The sequence below is a fragment of the Callionymus lyra genome, chromosome 2 (genome assembly GCF_982586985.1).
Source record: "Callionymus lyra chromosome 2, fCalLyr1.hap1.1, whole genome shotgun sequence".
In the NCBI taxonomy this organism is placed as follows: Eukaryota; Metazoa; Chordata; class Actinopteri; order Syngnathiformes; family Callionymidae; genus Callionymus; species Callionymus lyra.
Window position 1 is genome coordinate 43,437,175 of NC_141819.1, and position 21,061 is coordinate 43,458,235.

The 21,061-nt window shown below is 41.2% G+C and overlaps 1 protein-coding gene across 1 annotated transcript; it reads right to left on the reverse strand.

The window, feature by feature from the left end:
- Positions 1–993: 993 nt before the first annotated feature.
- LOC148087204 (alpha-2-HS-glycoprotein) lies at positions 994–7,741 on the reverse strand. Its single transcript, XM_087783119.1, has 7 exons — positions 7,485–7,741; positions 7,016–7,126; positions 6,840–6,927; positions 6,401–6,567; positions 5,046–5,153; positions 2,400–2,486; positions 994–1,653 (listed from the first exon to the last, which is right to left on the reverse strand). Exons 1-7 carry the CDS (start codon positions 7,710–7,712, stop codon positions 1,177–1,179), a joined length of 1,266 nt encoding a protein of 421 aa, XP_087639245.1. The 5' UTR covers positions 7,713–7,741; the 3' UTR covers positions 994–1,176.
- Between the last annotated feature and the right edge of the window lie 13,320 nt (positions 7,742–21,061).

The window sequence follows — 21,061 nt, forward strand, 5'->3', positions numbered from 1 at the left end:
TCTGATTTGTGTTGTTCAAGTTAACTTATTGCAATATTAAAAAACACAAAGAAATAATAAGAATTATATATGTTTTACTTTCTAGCATTGATTAAGTCATATTTACTGCATTTGTAATTTTAAGTATTATTTCAGTATTATTTTAGTTATTTAAGTAAATTGTATTATTGTTATTTTAGTTAAATATCTCCTTTAGTAAATCATGTTTTTAAAGCAGGTAATAATAGATGCTAAACTATATAACAACATTACAATTATATATTTTGTAATGTTAAGTTACCTATGGAAAATCATGCCATAGAACTCTACCTCCTGAGGGATCAATAAAGTTCTACCTAACCTAACCTTTTACTCTAACAACAGACTGGTCACGAATAGCGAATATATTTTATATAAAGTTCTTCAAAACTTTTTCAATTCACCAGAAAGGGAAAAACAATAGAAACTGCATCAACAGGAGCCTAAAAACAGAAGTTAACCAGTGTGGTATGTTGCAACAAAATTCCGTGACATTGTAGTTACACTCTTCTGACACTAGGGGTAGCCAGAAACCATCGGTTTAATCTTATGTGATGCAGCTTTACAATACATAAAGTATACATAAACTGTATGGAACTTTACTGGAATTTGGAATTGCTAATTATTTCAACAAATAAACTTAATGGTGTCATCACTTTTTGGAATATTTTTGTCACAAACAACATTTCTATTTAATTTGCATTTCCAAAACAAATAGATTATTTACTTTTTTAATATATTTCAGAAAATGTATGAACAGTATTGGTGCTGAAACGCTTCCTTCTTCTAAATACGAACCTTTTTGTCATAAGTCCTGTACTGTGACCTTCTGGCGCCCCCCTCTCTCCCCCGACACTTTTATGTAATTTCTCTTGGCTGCTCCTCCTTTTTATCAAAAAGTGGAATACTAACTTCCATCTTCTTTAACTGCATATGTTTATGAATAAAACGATTAAAGAGGAAATGTTTGTGATGAAAGTTTTGGAGGTTGTTTATTTGTGTGAGCTTTGAGAACATGTCCTTAGACACAAACATCCAAAGTGAAGTACAAAAAAGGCAATGGAGCATCAAGGTCATTCTGCAGTGTCAGTCTATTCTTCAGAACCAAAAGCTAATGTGAGAAAAGTGAAGCTTTTAATCTGCCAAATCTGAGAAGCTTCACACGGTGGTGTAGCGAGCAGGACCTGGGCAGGAGCGGAAAGGAGATGAGCCACTAGGGAAATCAGACAGAAATCTTGGGTTGTGAGAGGGTTGATTCTCCATCAAAGCCTGCCTCCTCCTGCGCTCTAGCCTCTGGTAATGGAAGGAAATTGGCGGGCGGCGGGCGACGAAGCCGCCTATCTCTTCTGATGATGAGTCAGAAGACTGTCGCTTTGTCAGAATTTCAGAGGACTCGCTTGAAGACGAGTCCCGGCGAGCGAAGCGGGTCGCGGCGACCGATGGCTCCGACAGCACTATGGGAGTAGACACAGGGTCGGAAGGCGCCGGTGCTTCCACAGGGGGCAGCTTGGGGTCTGAAAGAGTGGGCTCTGGCTCATTTACTGGATCAACGAACACAGGGGGAATAGGAGGGAGAGTGGGCTGTGATGGCAGGTCGTGACCTTGAGGCTGCACCGGTCTGAGGACATCCACATTCTGGAGAAGACAGAAAATACATGCTAATCAGCAATTCATCTTGAAATGTTGGAATAATTACACAGCCAGTGGAGTCTGTACGGAAAGTTAATGATCTTTTGAAGTTGACATATTTAAGAAATCAACCTGGACACATGGCAATTTTCAAAACTGTTGCTTCCCTAGCTTCTCTTTGAAATTTGTCTTTAATTTAAAAAGTGCATTCTTCTTAAAAGCATCTGTTATTAGTTGAGTTTTTTTTTGGGTTGGCTAATGGCAAAGAAAGTGCTAGACTTCAAGTTAAACCTGCCCCTTTGGTGGTATATCTATCTATATATCTGTCTGTCTGTTTGTGGGTCTGCCTGATCTGAATTGAAATAAAATGGATTGAATATTGGCGCTGCTATCCTTGGTCATGGTTTTATGAGGGATTTTATCAGATTAAAATTTGATTAGGTCTTATTTTGATAAGACTAAATATTATGTGTATGTATAGCAAAATACATATATAATAGTTCTAAAATTTCAGATCCTTTCTTGAATTAAAAGGCATGACGATTGTCGTATTTCTATATTTATACCATCATTAATAAATATTCAATAAGGTGCATTTCGAGAATCTCCTTTCACCAATTGTAAGATCCATAATCTGGTCAACTTTGTTTTCAAATTTATTTTTTATACCCAAGCAACTCCTGATCTTTCAACCCGTTTATATGAATAAATAGGGTTTTCTTTTATTTATGTCTTATATTAGTAGAGTGTACCTGTAGCTTGAACATCTCACACGTCACATAAACCTCTGGATGCACTTTCGGGTTTCCACGCACCGATCCAGAACAGAACCCGGCGGTCTAGAATGAGAATAATCACATTAGAGCAGGTACCTTCAGAAGAAAATCCCCGACTTCATACACTTGTAATGATGAGCACGGTGATGCTTGGATCAATGTGAAATTTGATGTCTAAGATGATGATGAATAGGCATTTCTAGAGATTTTCGGGTTTTTAGAAAGAAGCTGTTGACGTGTGCGTACGACCATCACCAGCAATGACTATAAGGCCCCTGCTCAGAGTCAACACTAGCTTCCTTTTCTTGTTTTTTTTACAAAGGGTTACATTTCTCACAAGTATATTCATTTCATTTTTTATTGTTTGAGGAAATAACATTAACATCACATGACCATTGGAACTAACATAAGCCTAAGATCACATGGCCATTGGAACTATCATTAGACCAAGATCACGCGACAATTGGAACTAACATAAGGCTAAGATTGCATGACAATTGAAACTAACATAAGCCTAAAATTGCATGACAATTGGAACTAACATTGGCCTAAGATCACATGACTATTGGATCTAACATAAGCCTAATATCACATGACCACTGGATCTATCATTAGACCAAGATCACGTGATGATTTGAACTAACATTAGCTTGAGATCACATGACCAGTGGATTTAACATAAGCCTAAAATCACATGACCACTGGATCTATCATTAGACCAAGATCACGTGATGATTTAAACTAACATAAGCCTTAGATCACATGACCATTTGAACCAACATTAGCCCAAGATCATAAGACCATTTAAACCAACATTAGCCTAAGATCACATGACCATTTGAACCAACATTAGCCTAAGATCGCATGACAATTGGAACCAACATTGGCTGAAGATCACGTGACCATGTGAACCAACATTAGCCTAATATCATAAGACCATTTGAACCAACATTAGACTACGAACACATGACCATTTGAACCAACATTAGCCTCAGACACATGACCATTTGAACCAACATTAGCCTACGAACACATGACCATTTGAACCAATATTAGCCTAAGATCATTTGAAAGTAAGTAAGTAAGTAAGTATCATTTGTAGAGTGATTTTCTAGATCAGGGTTACAAAGCGTTTAAACAATCAAAACAATACCAAATTAAATGTATGCTTAAAAAGACCAATACACCACCGAGACAAACACAGGAGTCTCAGAGAATCAAGGAAAAGCCTGCACGAATAAAAGTGTCTTAAGATGTTTCTTGATGTTTCTCTCATCAAACATAGAGAGAGAGGAAGATTATTCCAAAGCTTAGGAGCAACAGCCTGAAAGGATTTCTCTCCTCTGGTCCTGTGCGAGGAACTATCAGTAGATTCTGATCCACAGACCTCAGAGCCCGAGCTGGGGTGTAAGGCTGGATCAGATCAGTGATGTAAGGAGAGGACTGACCATGAATAGCTCTGAAAGTAAGAACCAGAATTTTAAAATTGATCCTGAAAGAAAATGGCAGCCACTGAAGTAATTTATATTTGAAGAGCGCTTTTCCAGAACAAGCGGGTCAGAATTCTTGCTACAGAGTTCTGAATCAACTGCAGGCGAGACAGCTCCTTCTTGTTAAGACATGAAAATAATTTGTTACAATAATACAGACGAGAAGACACAAATGCATGGATTACAAGCTCCAGATCATGTTTTGACAACATTTTCCTAAGTTTAGAGATTTTTCTCAGTTGAAGGAAACAGTCAGTTTTCTTTTGTGTTAAAAGATCATTCTTTAAACAACAAACTCAATAATCATTTTTCCGACATGAGATGAGTAAATCAGCAAATGATTATTCAACACGATGGAAACAACTTGGCACATTCTTATACAGACATTGTTAAAACACTTAATGAAGTGTTATCAGTTCTGCACAATGTTCTCTGCCTTGGTTGAAAACACTGTAAGAGACGAACGGTCCATCTTATCTGCACAATTAATGGAGCTAGAGTTGTGGTGGGGCGGTTTGACACCTCCAGTTTGGGCACCTTAATGTGGAACCAAACGTAAGTAATGTTGTACCTGCAAGTTCAAATAATTACTTTGCCTGCATTCAGCAGTCGCAGTCTTTTGTTGAAACTGGTTTCTCAGAATTGGGAGTCTTTATTTGTGTTTTTTATCTTTTCAAAAAAGACACAGAGTAAAGTGGAGGTGCAAAACATTTAAATAACTTACTCTTTAATGGTTACTTTCGTCAATCTGTAATTATAATCTTCACAAACACTAAGGACTTTTACTTCCTAATATTTTCTGTCACAATGATGTCCATCTGAGTGATCATTCTCTTGTCTTGTTTAACCTGGACTTCATCCCTGAACCTAAGCCCTTGAAAGTTAGGTCTCAGAGGCTTGTCATCTCAGCCGATACTGCAGACAGTTTTTCTGCTATGTTTGACCCTCTTTTCTTCAATGACTTCCTTAACCTGGACAGTTTGATTCACTGTTTCAGTGATCATTGTGTTGAAATACTTGATCAAGTGGCACCTGGTAAATCAAGTTTGGAAAACCTGTAACCCTGGTCTTGAAAAGCGCTCTATGAATTCTACTTACTTACTTACTTACTTACACTTGACATCTTCATTACCTCAGTGTCTGACTCCGCGGTCAGCCGCTGGCAGGTCCCTCTTTCGGTCATTCCCTCTGGACAGTACTGGACCGTGTATTCCACAAAGTTTACTTTTACCGGGAGAGTCTGGAACACATTACCAAAGATTATTGACATATGTTCACTATACAATATAAGCTTATGATTTTCTTAAACAAACTTAGATAGATAGACAGATAGATTGAAGAATAAATAGATGAAAGAAGAATAACAAAGACAAAGGATAATAGAATCATCTTTTCACTCCACTCCTGCCCCCAAACTTGGAATTAAACAATCTAATAGCATGATGAATGAATGAGTCCCTGAGTCTATTAGTGTTGCATCATGCAAGGACCATTCGTGCACTCCATCTGCTACTCTGCTCACTGATGACAGTGCTGAGAGGATGACTGTCATCATCCATGATGGACAGTAGTTTGTTCAGTGATCTACTCTCAGCAACTGTCATCAGTGAGTCCAGCTTCATGCCAACCACAGAGTCAGCCCTCCTGATCTACCTGTCCAACCTGTTGACACTCCTCTTGGACACATTCCCACCCCAACACACCACAGCATAGAACAGGACACTGGCCACCACAGACTGGTAGAACATGCAGAGGAGTTTCCTGCAGATGTTAAATGATCGGAGCCTCCTCAGAGGCTATACACATGGTCTGTGCTGCAGGACCAGTCCAGTTTACTGTCCAGCCACAAACCGAGGTACTTATAGTTGTGAACTATCTCTACCTTGTTGCCTCTGATAGAAACTGGACGTGGCTTTCTCCTGGCCCTCCCTAAGCAGTTGTAGCAGAAGTCTGAAGTGTGTATGATGAAGAGGAGAGGAGCCAGTACTGTCCTCTGAGGTGCTCCTGTACTGCACACCACAGTGTCAGATGTGATGTCCTTCAGCCGAGTAGGTCTGAACATTTTGCATCTTCTACACCAACAGGCCGGTAGGCAAACTGCAGGGGGTCTTGTGCGTGCTGGACTTGTGGCCTGAAATGTTTGAGGAGCTCCAGTGTCTGTGCCACTGGTCTGTAATCGATCAGCTCGCTCACCCGGATCTTTTTCTAGACTTGAAGTCTTCCATAGGGTTGGTACATTCCCCAGCTGTAGACTGAGGTTGAAGATATGCTGGAGCAGCTCAGCTAGTGCAGCAGCGCAGGTGTTTAGCAGCCGAGCAGTCACATTGTCAGGACCAATAGCTTAATGGCAACCATGGATCTAACCTTTTCAACATTCACTTGCAACTTGATTCACCTTTTCTTTTGATGTAATAATACATAATTATACCCTAAAAAGCATTTTTCCCATTTTTCGCTATTATGGAAATTAGTACCATTTGAACGCACCTGTGCTGCCGCCCTTGTTATCTTCTTGACTCCGAGTCCAGCCCCGAAAGCTGACCGCTGCTTGTAGGAATCAAGACTGACCCGAGAAGCCGTCACAGCCTGTGGGCTATCAACAGAAAGCAGGATTGGGCAGGTGGGGCAGGTCTGCTGGAGCTTCTCCGGAGGGTCTTCAGGAAATCACAGGAATGACAACAATTGAAATACATTTTGACCTTATGGTACCATTTTACAGACTTTAAAAAGCAAAGCTACAGAGGTCAGAGATGTTCATTCTCTGGTCACTGTTAACAACAAAGTCGGAGATCAGTGTGTTTTTTGGAGTTAAGAAGGTCAGTTGGTTTGGAGGACAATCAGGATCATGGATGAACATTTTGTAACCTTATCTTGTGTTTTTTGAAACTGCAAATCCAATTTTTTTTCAGCTGATCAGGCTTGTTACCTGGCACCAGAGTGCAGTCGTAGCTGTACAGGTAGGAGTAGCCCTCAGTGGTGTGCAGGAGGGTGGTGTTGCAGTTGCCTGAGATTTGCTAGAAGACATGAGAGATAATAAAAAGCTTTTCTTACTTTTCGCTCTCACACAGCACGATAATATTAATCTTAGTTCTTGTGTCCTACAGTTTCCATGAAAGCTCTGACATCACAGCGTTTCCAAGGTTTAGGGCTGCCAGTGTGACACTTGGTTTCCAGCACGTCCAAGTCCAGGTAGTACACGTTTCCTGCTGGACCCTGAGTTCAGCCAAAGCAAACACACAGAGCAAACATCAGCTCCTGACCATGTATAACTGAAGTCCGAGGAGCCCGCGTAAACAGCAGCAGCTCTGTGGAGAGTGGAAACTCTCCAGTCTATTCGCAAACGACCGCTTCTGACTATTTAAGCCAAGAGTCAAAGATCAATGTCACGGTTGTTGAGGCTCTAGAAAACCAGATCTATTCATGTCACACAACAAAAGCTTTGATCAAAGAGCTCAGGATCTGTTCAACCGTCCTGAAAAGACTTGAATTTGATGCTCAGTGGTAAACTCTTTTTACTTTCTGGTCCAGGACATGAAACGTAACACAACTTCATAGGGTGGACTTGACTCACCTGGGCGTGCAGGTGAACGCTGGAGATACGATTTAGAGCAAACTTGTAGCCTTCAGTTCGATCCTCGTTGATGTAGGTCATCGCCAGACGGGACAGCTTTTCCACGATCTTGTCATTGCAGGGAATCGGAGCCAGTTGGATCGGTGTCAGTGCGGCGAACTCAGCACACACCGTCTGCAAACAGAACAGAAAAGACAGCAGTACGAAGGTCCCGACAGACGCATCCATGATGGTTCGCTCGGGAGCTGAAGGAGAGAATGTGGAGTTTGTTTTCAGCTGTTTGCCTTCAGTCCGATGACTTTTGGAATCAAAGCAGGGCGCTTGAATCGATGCCAAGGACAAAGTGTGTTCTGCCGCAGGCGGGTGATATTTGTGAATGAAATTTACGTAAGAGCCTGAGGAACATAGGAGAGACTGTTTCATGACAACATTATGACCCTCTTCCTCACGCTCTGAATGTGTCTCTTTCATCCAGACATATCGCAGTGGTCACTACACTTCATTAGTGGAACAGGGAGAAATTGTTTTAGAAAATTAGAAAAACTAGGAAAACAACAAATTCATCTAACCGAATACAGCAAATTTATCTACATACATAATGTGTGTGGATGAAATAATACATGTCTGTGGTTACCGAAAAACTAATTTCTATTTTTTACTAGTATTGTGCACACTTACAGGTGAGCATGTTGAAAACACTTTAACATACATTATCTTGATTCACAGTTAAAACTAAACACGGAGAGAATCACCTACAAAACAGATGGTCATAATCTAACGGCACGTCTAAATGATGCTATTAACAGGTTAAATAAAATTGACTTTAACATGAAGTAACATAATGGATAGAAACATAATGTACTGGATAATGAGACTATAGTAGATGTAATTCGATGTTTTGGCCACTACAGGTCGCTGTTTGCCTGTTGTACGGAGACTCCTGTCTAACCGGGTTAATGATCCAGTCTGGTCCGGTTAATTGTCCTTTTGTTTTGGCTCTTTCAGATGTGGTTTGTATTTAGTGTCCACACACCCTCTGGCTCTTCACACAGACACTTCAGTGTGTTTATATGCAGTGGAAGTAGTTAAATAACAAAAACCTGAGTTGTTGTTTGTAAACAAGCTGAGGACACAGACAGTCACGTGGTGACAGCTAACATTTTATAGAGGACACATATCTTTGAATCAATACATAACACACAGGTGTGAACAACGAGCACGAAAAACATATCCTAACTCAAAATTCTTTGCATTTATTCATACAACACTGCACATATACACCCACACACCGCAACAAAAACCACACTGACCCACCGAATAAGTCACACACACACCTGCACTCAAAGTTTGATAATAATCACAATGCACGACGGAGGATCACATGCAAGAACAAGCCGGTCACAAATCACAGCTTCTCCATGATGAGGCAGACGTCGTCTGATTGCTCTGTTTGCTTGTTTTTCTTTTTGAAAATCAAGGAATTTTTTAATCTTCAGATGGAACATGTCTGTGAAGAAAGTGTCACTTGAAAACCCCCTGCTCCTTCAGATGCATGATGTCAGCCATTCAATGGCTTCTGAACATGTGTGAACTCTTTAGAGGCGACCTGACTCCTGGGGGCATTTTTTGTGTGTCCACTGGAGCTTGTTTGACACTGTTCAGTGGACAATCACATTACCCATAATCCCCTGACTGTGTCAACACCAGTCAGTGCTAAACCAATTTACTAATTGTATTACACGTGTACAGAAGGATTTTCTGCTGCTGAGTCAGATTTCCTTAAACAACGTGACAAGAACTGATCTGATATCAGCCATGACTACTGCTCAGCCTCATTTACATGGAGTGTGACCAAGAGCAAATTCGAGTGCGCTATATATATATTTTTTTCTCATCGATCCACATCTTCTTTAACACATCTATGCCAGTATGATGCTTAAAGGGAAACTAATGGGTTGATTTAAGTGTATCTTAGAGTGATCATGGACTTATATTGTACTGTTTGTACAAAACTCTCTTTTAATAAAGATATTTACATTAGAAAATTCTCTTAAGCCCCGCCCACTGAAAACACAGTTTTTTTTCTGCTGTGATTAGTCAAGCATTGAGTTTTGTCAGTGTCATCAATCCAGGATTTCTCCACCTCCAAGAAAGTGTATACAGAAAGAAGAAGTGTGTTCTTCACTGCTGCAGGAGGAGCAAAGCCCGTTGTTACGTCACAATAGGCTCCTTTCCCGTAACCTCTCGTTCTGCGAGACTTCACGCGGGGAAGAAAATAATATCTTCAAAACATCATGATGATGAGGGACTTACTGAATCATGGAGAGGAGGACTTCCACATTTGAAACCTGAGTGAGTCAGGAGAGTTGAAGTTTCCCATTAGATGAAGAATAAATTTGTCTAGGTGTGGATGTTTCTGGTTCTGGCTTGTGTTACCCACCAGTTGGCTGGGATACTAGACATCTTGAGACATACACTGGCTTCTCTTCATGTAAGGGGGCTGTTGCTCACCATATTTCTAATAGAGGACAGATGTCCTGCAGAGAAAACTAAGTCATCTTCAAGACCCAGCACCCATATATTCATTCAATTCAATTTTGCTGACTGATGATCAACAGAAGGGATTATTATGAAAATAATCCCAACCCCTAGACAATGTGAGGGTGAGTGGAAATGAGTGAAATTATAATTTTGGTTCTGGTTTAACTATCCCTTTAACAAAGATCTTGTGTGTCACATGAAATCAGTCTTGATATGGCCCCCAAAGCTGGATTTTGAAAAATGTGTCAGAAGTTGAGTTCTTGAAGCGTCAAACACAAACATCATATTTCAGTGTGTCTCTCTGCAGACTTTTCCTTCAGCCTGTTTGAAAACCTTTATGTAACATGGTGCCTGAGAGAGACTTGCTCAGCAGAACCAATCCGACCTGCACCGGGGGAAAAAGTCATGTGTTCTCCTACAACAGAATGTGTTCTATGTTTTATGCCACCGCTGCTTGTGTGCGACCGTCAGCCGGTTGTGTCTGCGAGCAAGAGATAAGAGTGTGGAGGCTGCTCCGAGGACTTGCTCCATCAGCACAACGCCAGAACCAAGTTACAAACCTCCTTTGATGTGAGCGAAGAGAAATCTCCCCTTCTGCTCGCTCGACAGAGAGATGCCGTTCTGGAGCGATAGCGCGCCAAGATCTGGAGCCTCCTGCTGCTCACTGTGAGCGGTGCAGGGGAACACAGGGGACAATAATCTCTCACAACACTGACTGCAGCACTTGATAGCTCTGGTGGGTTTACTTGCTTTCTGCAGGTGCTTTACAACACAAACGGAAGAAACAGTAAAATGCACAAAAGAAAAGATGTATTGAAGAGGTTTATGAAAGGATGTCTGGTTGAAAGATCCAGATCATTGATGAATAATAGATAGATCAATATATATTTGTATAATTAGATAGACTGATAGGTGGATAGATGGAAGAATGAATGATAGATGGAGGAGTGGACAGATCGGTGGATGTATATAGGTATGGATTCATAGAGGGATGGAGGGATTAAAGGATGACAAATATACGGATGAATGAAATGTTAGACAGACAGAATATTAGATGGATAATTCGATGGATATATTGTCAGGTGGTTAAATTGATGGATAGATGGATTGATAGAGGTATGGGTGGATAGATGGATGAATGGATAGATAAAGGTATGGATGAATAGATGGACAGAGGGATTGAAGAATGACAAATGGAGAGATGGAGTAGTGTATTGTTGGATGGATGGAACGATATAGGTATGAATGTATTGATGAATGGATAAAAGGATGTATAAATGGAAAATGAATGGATTAGGAAACAAAGATATACATGGAAAAATTGTAACTATTAGTAGGATGAACAGAGATTATAGAATTCAGGAAGGGAAACAAAGAGGAGGGATGGAATATCAAGGTAAAGATTGCCAGGTAAGAGAGATTTACATCATTGAAGAAATGACCTGAGCAGCACAACATTTATTGTCTAGATATCCTCCTCTTTGTCTCCTATACTCACCCGTCTTCCACGTTTCCTTAGAGATCCACCTCTAAGGGAGAAAGGAGACTTAGAGAACGAAAATGAGTCCCTTGTTTAATTACTTTTCTGACTTCCCTCCACTGGATGAACACCTGCCGCCTCTGTCGAGTCCTGGACTATGATTCTAAACCTTTCAGTATCTCTGTAATTGGATTAGATTATGAGCACAAAGCTGATCAGGATTCTCGGCTTCACGCAGGCCAAATCCCTGTCATTCTACCTGGATCAACCATTCATCTTTCGGCTCGTCATTTCTCTCCTTGTTTCTTATGTTCCGCCTTCAGAATCTCAATGAAAGAGGGGTTTATGAGGAGATTGTGGTCTTTGGATGTGGGCCACTTTGCATCAGACCTCAGACCTCAACCTGCTTGTTTCTTCATACAATCACTTCCTTATGGTTTGTCTGGTCACTCTGGTTTCCTCCCACTGACAAAAATCATACACACAGATACGACACTTTTCAAATTGCATTTTGCATTTCATATAATCCAATTTCAGTTAAAAACAGGATTAAACCGTTCAAATTTTGGGCTGAAACTATTAATATTTTTTAGAATCAACTCATTGACTAATATTGCAGTTGAATAGTTAAATAAACTTGAATGACTTTGAACTTATTAGCGTGTGGGTGGCAGGATGAATTGGGAATCTTATTTTGGAGGTAGCTGCAGAGGTAATCTCAGAGGAGACGCGCTCGTTAATATCAAGCACAAAGTCGACTGGTGTTTTAGCACCAATCTCCACGTAAGAGGGAAAACATTAGCCTGATAAACCAGGAGCTAATTAGTTTGGAGGCTTCTTCATTAGCTGTGCTGCAGGTAAGCTTTGCAGCGGTAAAAAGTCAAATAAATGAGGCAGTAAACTGAGGGAGGAAGAAAAGCTGAGCACAGTCACTGCTGGGCAAAGTTTTAGGGAGCTTTCTGACTGTACCAGAATCACATTACGTCCTATTGAAGCTCCATCCAAACTGACCTGCTACCCACCACCAGCTGGACATCAGATTTATTCCTTAGCAACCAGGAACTGGATTCTTGGATGACATTGTGAGATCCGGAGGATTGATGCCTCATGTTATTTTTAATGCGATTTTAGATCCCAGTGGAGCAATAGCAAGGGTTTATTTAGAAAAAAAGGTGATGTTTTGTCTATGCTAGTAAGCACAAATGCTGGACACACACATACTTCTCGCAGTGTTACTACACGTACGACTAGTGGAAAAAAACCTTGGTCGTACCACATTATGTGTCCATTACCGTCAGTATGTGAACGTTGTAAGGGGCAAGCAAGAAGAAAATGGCTGTCCTACCTAATGGCATACACCTGGAAATTGTAAAGCAATCAAGAATCCTGGAATAAAGACCCAGTAGTGCCAGTGTTGTGTTACCGGTCAAACTCGGTACCATGCTGGTTTGCCAATTTACTTTTATTCTCTGACTGTCTTGATATTTGTGTATATATATATGAGCTACTTACACTGCTGTGTGTATTGTTTTTATTTGTGTTCTCATTGTTACTAAGTAGTGTGTTTTAGAATTCCTACCTCTTCTATACACTTTTTCTTCTCTCTGTTCAGCGACTCCTCGGTTCTTTGTTTGTCTTCTATTTTGTTTTATAAAACTGATTAATTTTACCATAGTTGTGCAAGTCTCTCTGCAACCTCCATAAACCACAAGCACTTGGGTTCTGGTCCACTTTACAACAGTGGCCCTAATATGATGGGAAACCCTTATAAATACTTTTGTAACAAGGACAGCATGGAAAAAAATCTTGTTATTACAGTGCAAAAAATGCCATGACATTATAGAAAATGTATATTATTTTTGATCAACTAAATGTTTTTAAAGAACTTACATCAATACAACAATACATATGATATACAAACACTTAATTTCATACATATTCTTTCATGCTTCTGTTTTAAAGGACAATATAAAAATGAGGTTCTATTAAAACCCAACGTTTTAATTAGAATGTATCTAACATTTAACACAAAAATGTAAATGGAGGGTTACAGGAAATAAGCAAGACGACTCACAACTGTTGCTGCTAAGGTTAAACCGCAATAATCCAAACGAGACAAAACAATTGACCACTCCTCACATGTGCAAGGCAAGTTTGACGGAAAAAAGTTATGCTACATTAGCATAGCCATCTTAGCATTCTGGAATTGTCCTAATATTTGACATGTAATAAAGAATTATTTGTTCGATATAAATAGGATTTCTTTGAACGCAGCAGTAATTTATCTTCCAGATTTGAAATGCCCATAACTACTCTCTGAAAATGTATTTTTGCTGAAAATGACTAAAATGTTTTTGAATTGGATGATGAAAACTCCTTTTAGGTGCCATGCAGCTGTGGAATCACTGCTCTAATGTAAAGGTTTCCCTCCTCTACTGTCTTGGTCATGCTCACAATGAAATAATCTTCAGGTTTGTTCAGAATCTGATTCCTACCACTGTGATATGGATAATTTCTGTTGCTCATTAGCACTGATATGAATCTTTTCTGTTGAGCTTTGGTAAGTTAGTGAGAAAGAGGTCAAAGAGAAGTCAGAGTGCAACCTTGTCCACCCGACATATCGTCAAATTCATGACGACTCCAACTTTCTCTAACCCTAAAGCCTATTAATACATCCTTACAGGCTCCTTTGAAGTCGGCTCTTAAAAGCACCACTAACTCACCCTGGAGGAAAAGGCTGGTGCGTAGAGGATGCCCGCCGCTTGTGTGTCTGCTCATTTGTTTTTGGCTTTATGCTAACGAGATACTTTTTAAACTTTAATATTCCCACGCGTCACACTTCTCCCTAGCAAACCGCTGAAGAGGCGGATTTTTGTAGATGGCGAAAGTTTCTAGAACAACTCACAGATGTCAAAATGTTCATAAAAGTTACGTAGAGCATACAAGTGTGATATGATCAGGCCTGCAAAGATGTAATGAAGCAAAAACACGGATGGACCAACACATAGACAACACAGGAAACTAACAAGATCAAGGAACACTTAATTACAAGAGATAGGAAAATTGAAGTGAGGAGAAATGACTTGATGACAAGATGACGTAAGAAGCAGACAACCAGGATCTGAGTCAAAGATTATAAACAAATAAGTAAGTAATGGTTATTTTTAAAGCGCCTTTCTAGACCAGGGCACAAAGCGCTTTAACAATCAAAAAGAATACACAGTTAAAATATATGCTTTCAAAGGCTAAAACACATAAGACAAACACACAAGTCCCAGAATATCAGGGAAAAGCCTGCACAAATAAGAATGTCTTAAGATGTTTCTTGAAGGAGTCAGTAGAACCATCAAACGCAGAGGGAGAGGAAGATCATTCCTTAGGAGCAACAGCCTGGAAGGATATCTCTCCTCTGGTCCTGAACCATGTGCGAGGAATCATCAGTAGATTCTGGTCCACAGACCTCAGAGCCCAAGCTGGGGTGTAAGGCTGGATCAGATCAATGATGTAAGGAGGAGCTTGACCAACTTGCTGCCAGTGAAGAGTTTTAAGGATCGGAGAAATATGAGTTCTTCTACTAGAGTGGGTCAGAATTCTCCCTGCAGAGTTTTGTATCAACTGCGGGCGAGACGGCTCCTTGTTGTTTAGACAAGAAAATAAACTGTTACAATAGTCCAGGCGAGAAGACACAAACGCATGGATTACAAGCTTCAGATCATGTTGTGACACCATTTTCCTATGTTAAAAGAAATTTTCTCAGTTTCTGGTCAGTTTTCTGCAGTGTTGAACTGGAGACGTGTCTTTGTCAAATACAACACCCAGGTTTCTCAGGCTCAGTTTGACAGACTGACCTAAGTCTCCCAAGTACTGACTCAACCCTGGAACCTTATCATCATGCGCGATCACCAAAATAAAGGATGTAAGAAAAACAAACACAAGGATGAAAGCACTAAAATAGTGACTTTAATTAGTAAATTAGAAGGGTAATAGTTGGACAAATATATAATACACATGGTTGTGTAAGGTAAGGTAAAGGTAAAAAACTTTATTGATTGTTTTTTTCCAGTAGCCAGCAATTTTTCATAAACAATAAAAAATAATACATAAAAAATAAAATAAGAAAAAGAACATAAGCGGAAGAAGAAGATGACACAATCTAAGTATAAACATAAAGACAAAGAACATAGAGTCAAAGAAAAACAACAAAGACAAAGGATACAAAGACTAACATGGAACAGAACATCCAGATACTCTCACTCCACTCCTGCCCCCAAACTCAGAATTGTACAACTTAATAGCCCGAGGGATGAATGAGTCCCTGAGTCTATTTGTCTTGCACCTGGGTAGGAGCATTCGTGCACTCATTCTGCTTCTCTGCTGACTGATGACAGTGCTGAGAGGATGACTGTCATCATCCATGATGGACAGTAGTTTGTTCAATGATCTCCTCTCAGCAACTGTCACCAGTGAGTCCAGCTTCATTCCAACCACAGAGCCAGCCCTCCTGATCAACCTGTCCAACCTTTTGACACTCCTCTTGGACACATTTCCACCCCAACACACCACAGCATAGAACATGACACTGGCCACCACAGACTGGTAGAACATGCAGAGGAGCTTCTTGCAGATGTTAAATGATCGAAGCCTCCTCAGAAAGTACAGTCTACTCTGAACTTTCCTATATACATGGTCTGTATTGAAGGACCAGTCCAGTTTACTGTCCATCCACACACCGAGGTACTTATAGTTGTCCACTATCTCCACCTCGTCGCCTCTGATGGACACTGGACGTGGCTTTGTCCTGGACCTCCCGAAGTCCAAGACCAGCTCCTTGGTCTTTGAGGTGTTCAGCTGCAAGTGGTTCCTCTCACTCCAGTCCACAAAGTCACTTATCAGACTCCTATACTCGTCTTCGCTGTTGTCCCTGATGCATCCAACAATGGCAGTGTCGTCAGCATACTTCTGGACGAGATTCAGCCCTGAGTTGTAGCAGAAGTCTAAAGTGTAGATGGTGAAGAGGAGAGGGGCCAGTACTGTCCCCTGAGGTGCTCCTGTACTGCACACCACAGTGTCAGACTTGATATCCTTCAGCCTGACATACTGTGGTCGATCAGTAAGATAGTCCGTAATCCAGGAGACCAGACCAGGGTCCACATGCATCTTAGTCAGTTTGTCCTGGAGCAGAGTGGGTTGGATAGTGTTGAAGGCACTAGAAAAGTCCAGGAACAGGATTCTCACTGAACCGCTTCCTTTATCCAAGTGGGAGTAGGTCCGATGCAGGAGGTGAAGGATGGCATCTTCCACACCAACTGCTGGCTGGTAGGCAAACTGCAGAGGGTCTTGCGCGTGCTGGACTTGTGGCCTGAGATGTTTGAGTACCAGCCGCTCCAGTGACTTCATCAGCTGCGAAGTCAGTGCCACCGGTCTGTAATCGTTCAGCACACTTGGTCGGATCTTTTTAGGGACTGGAACGATACAGGAAGTCTTCCACAGAGTTGGTACTTTCCCCAGCCGTAGACTGAGGTTGAAGACATGCTGGAGTGGCTCAGCTAGTTCAGCAGCGCAGGTCTTTAGCAGTCGAGCAGACACCTTATCAGGACCAGCAGCCTTCCCTGGACGAATCCTCCAAAGTACATCCTGTACCTGGAGTGAGGGGAAGCTGGGAAGTGGTTGTGTGGAGCTGAGGGGGGCACAAGAAGGTGGGGCAGGTCCTGAGGCAGGCAGCAATGAGGGTGAGGTGACCTGCTCAAACCTGTTGAAAAAGTTGTTCGGTCCATTTGCCTCCTCCACCGTGTCCACTGCAGTCAGAGAGGCCTTGGTCTTGTGTCCAGTGATGGTTTTAACACCATCCTAGACCTCTCTTATTTCTTCTCGGCTCAGCTTCTCCTCCAACCTCCTCCTGTAGGTGTCCTTTGCCTCCCTCAAGCATCGCTTCACCTCCTGCTGAGCTGATCTCATGGCGTCCCTGTCCCTGCTCCTGAAAGCCACTTTCTTCCTGTTAAGGACATCCTTGACCTCCTTTGTTACCCACGGTTTATTATTAGGGTAACAGTGGTACCAGGGTACAGTCTTAGTAGGGGGCGACAACGTCCAAGCAGAAATTTAAATAATCTGTTAGACAGTGTGTCTGACCCTCGATGTCCTCACCATGAGACCTCAGCAGCACATCCCAGTCTGTTGTTTCAAAGCAGTCTCTGATGGCATCCTCCACAGCTGGTGTCCACTTTCTGATTGTCTTAGTGGTCACAGTCTGTCTCTGCACCAGAGGAATGTACTGTGAATGAAGGTGGACCAGGTTATGATCGGACCTTCCAAGTGGAGGAAGAGGTTTGGTTCTGTAGGCGTCCTTCAAGTTGGAATAAAGAAGGTCAATTGTCCTGTTATTCCTGGTGGGACAATCCACAGCCTGATGGAAAGTAGGCAGAGTAGAGTCCAGGTTGGCATGATTAAAGTCTCCCAAGATGATGATAAACGCGTCAGGATGTTGATTCTGAAGTTGAGCTGTCATTGTGTGGATCTTCTCACAGGCAGATGCAGCCGCAGCGCTCGGAGGAATGTAGACACACAGCGCGATCACGTGACTGAACTCACGCGGTAGATAATATGGACGCATGCTGACAGCCAACAGTTCTAAATCTTGACAACACGAGACTTTCTTTACAGTAACGTGTCCCGGACTACACCAGCGTTTATTCACATACATGATCAGACCTCCTCCTCTGCGCTTCCCACACGTGCGCGCGTCTCTGTCCGCTCTGATGGTGCTGAAACCAGGCAGCTCCACGTGTGAGTCCGGAGTCAGCTGAGTGAGCCACGTCTCCGTGAAGATCAACAAGCTGCTCTCTCTGTAGATCCGCTGGTTGTTGAGGGCAGACAGCTCGTCCATCTTATTCGTCAGTGAATTGACGTTCCCCATCGTGATCGTTGGGATCGTTGGTCTGTGACGTCTCCGATTGTCCGTTAGCTTAGCCTTTAGCCGCTTCCCTGCGCGACAGCCGCGATACCGGCGCTGAAGTTCAATCGGGATCTCGTGGCGATCTCCAGCCCGTGCCATTGACTTCAGCGATAGTAGATCCTCTCTTGAGTAAACAAGACGATTCTCCCCATGTTCAAAAGTATCCATTTAAAAAGTTATAGTAGAAAAAATTAATAAAAACAGAAAAAATATAGAAATTGCTGCTGAGCTACTGGAGAGGCAGCCGTCCTCGTCGGCGCCTTTATGACTACTACTTTATGTGTATTGTAATTACAACAGACCACTTGAACTAGACTATATAAAATTAATAACAAACACTTGAAAACAAAACTTCTTTTAAGACAATGGACAACAAGACAATAATGACCCCAATGATTAGATGAGCTATCAAAAAACAAAACAAGACACAAACAAAGGTGCAATAAGAAGAGAAGTGAGAAGATGTCCAGACAAAAGGTGAGAAGATATGCACTGAATAAAGACACAGGAGCAAATATGATAAGACAAGAATGGCAATTGCACTTTGAATGTGTTTGATTGTAAAAGTCTTGTTACGTGTTACGTTCTGTCAATATTATTTCAGGATTCAATTGTGCGTGTGAAGCACCTTGCATGTCAGGTGTGAAGAGAGAAATAGAGTGAGAGAAAGTGCTGTGATTCAAGGATTCTGATATGACTGTTTCTAAATTTGACCATCCATTCTGCAGGCGGCTGAAAGCGAAAAGTTAAACACTGTGATTTTCAAGGGTCACAATAAATGATAAATGTGAGAGAAGCTAAACATGAGCAACAAAAATAAGACTGAAAATAACTGAAAATAAAACGGATAGATGTGTGTAAACTACTGATTGTCAGTCAGTACACTGTCCTGGAGGTGGTCAATATTTATTATGCTGCGTTAGTTTGTTAACATCAGACCCTGAGTTCTGTGGCCGTGTGCCATTTCAATTATCTCACACTTTCTCCTGAGGAATCTTTTAATCTCACAGTCGGAGTCTCAACGCTGTCGTTTCAATCACTTTACTTTTACTACTCGTAGTAAATTACGTAAATCTCGTTTCCTGTTTCCGTTTGACGTGTCGTGTGAGGGCGCTTCACGACTGGAGTATTTCACGTTGTGAGGCCACTTAGAAACCAGTCACATATGAGCTCTCAATGCTCATATGACTGCTCCTTAGTTACACTATTAAGAAACACGTAAACGTTTTTAAACATGCTAACTTTCAAAGGCTTAGGTTCATGGATGAAGTCCAGGTTAAACAAAACAAGAGAATGATCACTCAGATGGACATCATGATACATTAGAAATGTCCAGGCCAAGAGTAAAAACTAAGTCTAAAGTGTGGCTTTTTTGATGAGTGGGTTCAGAAACATGTTGTACAAAATTAAAGAGCAAGATGTGACGTCATCAACATGAAGATTAAAGTCTCCAAGAATAAGAACAGATTTTTTTTGAATAATGGAAGATAAGAAGTCACTAAAGTGACACACAATAGAAAGGTCTTGTAGAACCAACCAAGATCATCTGAGTGATCGCGACTGCGTGTCTCATCCTGACCTGAATCCCAGATCAACCGATATTTCACAGAGTCTGTGTCGATGAGAAGGGGAGCAGGAAACAGACCCACGGGACGTTAAATGTGAATATGTGTTTATATATGTGTTCTTTTTATCTAAATATGGGAAAACACTTGTTTCACTAGTTGGTATTGTGTGCAGATTGATGAGAAAAAAGACAAATTAAATATATTTTCATTTTGTAACAAAAGAAAATTTGGTTAAAGTGTAAATACTTACATATTGACTATAAATTAACATGTAGTCAACTAAAAAATGAAATTGATACATCATTGACCAAATAAATTAAAACATTGGATTCATGAATAATAAGGAAAAAGATAATAAGTGTCAAATTTAAATGACATATTGAGTCTGACAGCCTAATGGATATTATTAACACTTACCAACCAAACATTCTCTTTTGAATGGCTAAACCTTCTTTCCATTAAACATTTAAGAAAGTCTCCATTAACGCTGTGATTTTGTGGAGCCGTATGGTGACTTCCTCTTCTAAAGTACATGTTACAGCTCACACTCGCCTCATCACGACTTTCATGTTAAGGCAGCTTTAATGTGCTGCTCTCACACACGTGTGAGTCCGGCTGCATATTCAAGGTTCCATTTAGGCGACACTCTTTTACTCCATCACAACCTTGTCACTTCCAGGTGAGTAGAGCCAGCAGCAACACGCAACACACATGCACCAGACTTCACTTTCCTGGAGTTTCTCTCCCTGCATGAGCTCTTCGCACCTACTTTCCCCCCGACTGTGCAGAACACTGATGATGCGATGATGTCGAGAGGAGTGGGAGGGAGCAATCAGGCGGACAGTTGGTCAGAGCTGGTCGAGCCAAGAGTTAGACAGACACCTGCAAGAGTGCTGCTCAGATCCCAATTCTGATTTTACTTGAATCCCCAACTGCCCATCTGTTGATTCCTTTCTTTAATATTTATACCTTATCCCGGTCTTTTGAGGTGTTCACACATCTCTCTGCCTTCTAGTTGCCACAAACACCTCCTGTG

What these genes read in the sequence shown, in the direction of transcription:
- LOC148087204 (XM_087783119.1), bottom strand. Translation starts at nt 7,712, where the DNA reads ATGGATGCGTCTGTCGGGACCTTCGTACTGCTGTCTTTTCTGTTCTGT. An exon ending in TCAGAGCTTTCATGGAAACT is followed by an intron (nt 6,928 to 7,015) that starts GTAGGACACAAG and finishes CATGTCTTCTAG; the next exon opens with CAAATCTCAGGCAACTGCAA. An exon ending in TAACAAGGGCGGCAGCACAG is followed by an intron (nt 5,154 to 6,400) that starts GTGCGTTCAAAT and finishes AATGTGTTCCAG; the next exon opens with ACTCTCCCGGTAAAAGTAAA.